Source organism: Cricetulus griseus, chromosome 2 (genome assembly GCF_003668045.3).
Source record: "Cricetulus griseus strain 17A/GY chromosome 2, alternate assembly CriGri-PICRH-1.0, whole genome shotgun sequence".
NCBI classification, from domain to species: Eukaryota; Metazoa; Chordata; class Mammalia; order Rodentia; family Cricetidae; genus Cricetulus; species Cricetulus griseus.
In genome coordinates, this window is record NC_048595.1 from 257,445,885 (window position 1) to 257,449,383 (window position 3,499).

A 3,499-nucleotide genomic window follows, 5' to 3' on the forward strand; every position below is an offset into this window, starting at 1 on the left:
TCTGAGGTAGCTAATATGGGCGAATGACAAAATAGCACTCAGAAATACTGATTTTCACACAGATACCCACTAACAGAACAATGCCAATTTGACATGGCTTAAAATTCTGTACCCATTTCAAATGGACCAACATGACACAATAGTCATTATGAACACAGGATGACACTTCGTAAGTATGGGGAGGTTGTCTGTCTACAAAATGATTTTGGAAATAAGATTTTGGATGGACTTCTGTAAATAAGTGTCAGAGTGATAGAAGGAGGAGAGATTGCAGGAAATCAAGCACCCTGAACTTGGAAAGGTACAGCTGTCAAGGTTTCAATTCAATACCTTCTTGTCTCTCTTCTTCATTTTCCTCAACCACCCTGTCTCCCAGGAAGCTATAGGGACCCTGTGAGGTGTCACCCACGCATAGAATATTGGGTATGGAAATATCTCTCCAGTCCTGGCATGAGGGAATACGAATGTGTTTGATGTCTTCACTCCCAGGAAGGAAGCCAAAGACTTTCTTGATGCGATGTCTGATGAGAAGTCGAGAGTGCTCCTCTGCAGCTTGTTCAAAGAGAGCTCTCTCACTCTGGAGGTGGTTGGTCCAGTAGTGATGCTGCATGGAGGTGAGGGGAGAGCAGCATCGTGCCAGACAGTTGGAGATCAGAAGAGCAATGGTTGCCAAAATGATCAAAATCCAGGCCAGCATCTACACATGTTAATAGGAATATAATTAGTAGGCACAGGCATCAATCAATACGGCAAATATTCAAGAAGCAGTTATGGTAAGAGGGAGTCCTTCAACCCTCAGAGCTAAGATGTGGGTCTTTGCTTCTGGTTCCTGATGTATAATATACCATGATGATCATTTGATGTGGAAATAGCTGCGATGGGAGGACAGGTCAAGCCATTTCAGTGCAGCCTTCATATTACAAAGGAATTTGACCTGTTCATGTGGGATGGAGTCTAAGTACTGTCCTTGAAGTGATAGACGCTATGAACCACCAATTAACCTTGTATAAAATGCTAAAACCTTGTCCTTTGCTTATAACCCAATTTTGCTTCTCAATCATTAGGTACAGACCCATGCGTTTGTTGGGGGCTTAATTAATATTTGATAATGATGCTGTCATAGACACTAATGGCAGCCTCCCAAGATGTCTTCAACGACCTGCTACCAAGTACTCATAGACATATCTTCCTGCATTCCTCTTATCTTTTGCAACCAAAGAAGTCAGCAAACAACTGCAGGGTATACCTTGAAGTTCCTTATTGTTTTCATTTTTTTTAAAGATAAATTAGCTTTATTTATGACTACTAGGTACCTGCTTTATAAACACTAACCCTCTCTCTCTCTCTCTCTCTCTCTCTCTCTCTCTCTCTCTCTCTCTCCCCCGTTCTTTCTGTCTTAGAATCTTTTTGTTCCCTTCTGTATCATTTTTTAAAAAACCTTTAGCAACTGGCAGGTAAAGTAAAGAAGACAAGCTTTTAGGAATGCTAACAGTAGATAGTCAGAGATGGGCATTGCAAATGTCCTCTGCATCTGGCCTTTCTCCTACAAACTTTCCCAAGCTCCTCTGACTGAGCTGGTTTTGTGACTGGTCAAAACAAATAACAACAACAAAGAAAACCTAAAAAAAAATTGTGACAAAATATATCTTAATAGAAAATTTCTGACTTTTCTTCAGTGGAGTATTATTGTAGCATTTCAGGATTCTGCTTCTTGATTGTAATTTTTCTAACAGAACAGTATCTAAATAACTGAAAGATAGCATTGAGTCAAAAGCCATGGAAAACATTGTAATTAGTATTTTAAGATCGAAGACGCTTTTATGATTCTTCAGTGCTTTGAAAGTATGTTTTAACTCACTCCTTAGAGAAAGTGATGGCTTTTTCTTGCCAAAGTGAAAAATTGCCCTTCTGCAATTTAACCTAAAAGCATTGCAGGCTCATGTCTTCCTCCTATCCCATCCCACTCTCTGCCATTCATTCATCCATAAACATTATATTTAGAGCCACCATTGGAGATTTTAAAACATAATTGAGCTTCCTGTAATTGCGAAGAGATTTTAATATAGAAGAACACAAATATGAAAACACAAAGAAAAAAAATGAGATTTGTTAATGTAGCACTATTCTGATAAACTTATGATAATATTTATAATAATACTAAAATTTATTATTTTAACAGAGTCTGGGCACAGAGCTGTTTAAATGTATTAGTTTTTTCATTCACAATCATTTAGGTGACAGTTTCTATTATTATCTTCCTTTCACAGCTGAGGAAAGTGAAGCATGAAGAATTGTACAACTTAATAAAACAACTTGTCAGTCACTAAGTGGTAAAGTAACAGGAGTGAACGAAGCCTAAGGACTCCCAGCATCCTAACTAAGTGCATGCAGCTGTCTAGTAGAATTCTTTTGGATGTATGGGATCTAACTTGTGCTCTGGAAGAAAATACTATGAGAAACAGCAGATGTATAATATACTCGTAGGAACCGTAGTACGTTTGGAATAGTACGACAGAGAAAAGGTCATGAACTTACTTGTGACTGGTATCTGTGTAGAAGAGCCACTTCATCTCTTACTGGAATGACATCAGAAGGAGCTGACGTGTAGCATGGAAATCCAGCTAGGATTTCTTCCCGTTTGCTGGCAGTGACATTAGCAAACATGGGGTACTGGTCCACAGAGGCAAACTCACTTGCTGCACATTCATAGTAGGTGCCCGTCATCAGGGTCACTGTCAGCCATGTCAACGGAGCAACCAGTGCCCTCCCAGTGATGTTGAAGAACATCAGGCAGGCTAGCCTTCTCTCCAGAGGGCTGCTTCTCCGGTAGGGAGGGGTGCAGCTGCAGCAGCAGTATTCGCTGACAGTGGTCCACATTTGGCCTCTTAAAGCATAGCCAGCAATCAGGAGGATCAAGGCAGGAACCACAAGAAAAGCTGAACCATAATAGAAATTTTTTCCGACTTGACATGGACAACTGAATGTATAAGAGGAGAACAGTTGCTGCCCACAAATAGTCAAAATCGCAATCAAAGAATTGGTGCAGGTTCCACTTCTCTGCAGAGATGAGAGAAGACAATTGAGAGTTGGGCTCATCGTGGAAGCTCTGACCCAGCCAGCTGGTGGCCCTTTCTGATCTCTAGACTCCACCAGGTCTGACCATTTTATAGGATTGCACTGGTTTAACTGGTCGTGTCAAGTGACCCAACATCCTTGCATGTTTAAAGGATCCTAGACTCGTCTCATGTGCTTTGTGAATCTTGAGCTAATAAATTCACACCAGGTAGTAGCTGGGAGAAAGGGAAGGGATCTTAGTTTTGTCTGAAAAGAGAACTTTTCAATGCCCCATCTTAGACAACCATAGCACACTTGCTAGGCAGACACCCTCCATCTTGCTATGCACCACTTTGTACAACATGGAATGTTAAGCACCAGCCATCATAGTCTCAGAAGCAAAACAGAGACACTCTCACCTCAGTGACAAACAGATTCTACAGCC

The 3,499-nt window shown here is 40.8% G+C and overlaps 1 protein-coding gene across 1 annotated transcript; it reads right to left on the reverse strand.

The window, feature by feature from the left end:
• Positions 1-310: 310 nt before the first annotated feature.
• Positions 311-3,096, reverse strand: Calhm4 (calcium homeostasis modulator family member 4). The gene is made up of 2 exons (XM_027402080.1): positions 2,536-3,096; positions 311-697 (listed from the first exon to the last, which is right to left on the reverse strand). Exons 1-2 carry the CDS (start codon positions 3,094-3,096, stop codon positions 311-313), a joined length of 948 nt encoding a protein of 315 aa, XP_027257881.1.
• Positions 3,097-3,499: the final 403 nt, after the last annotated feature.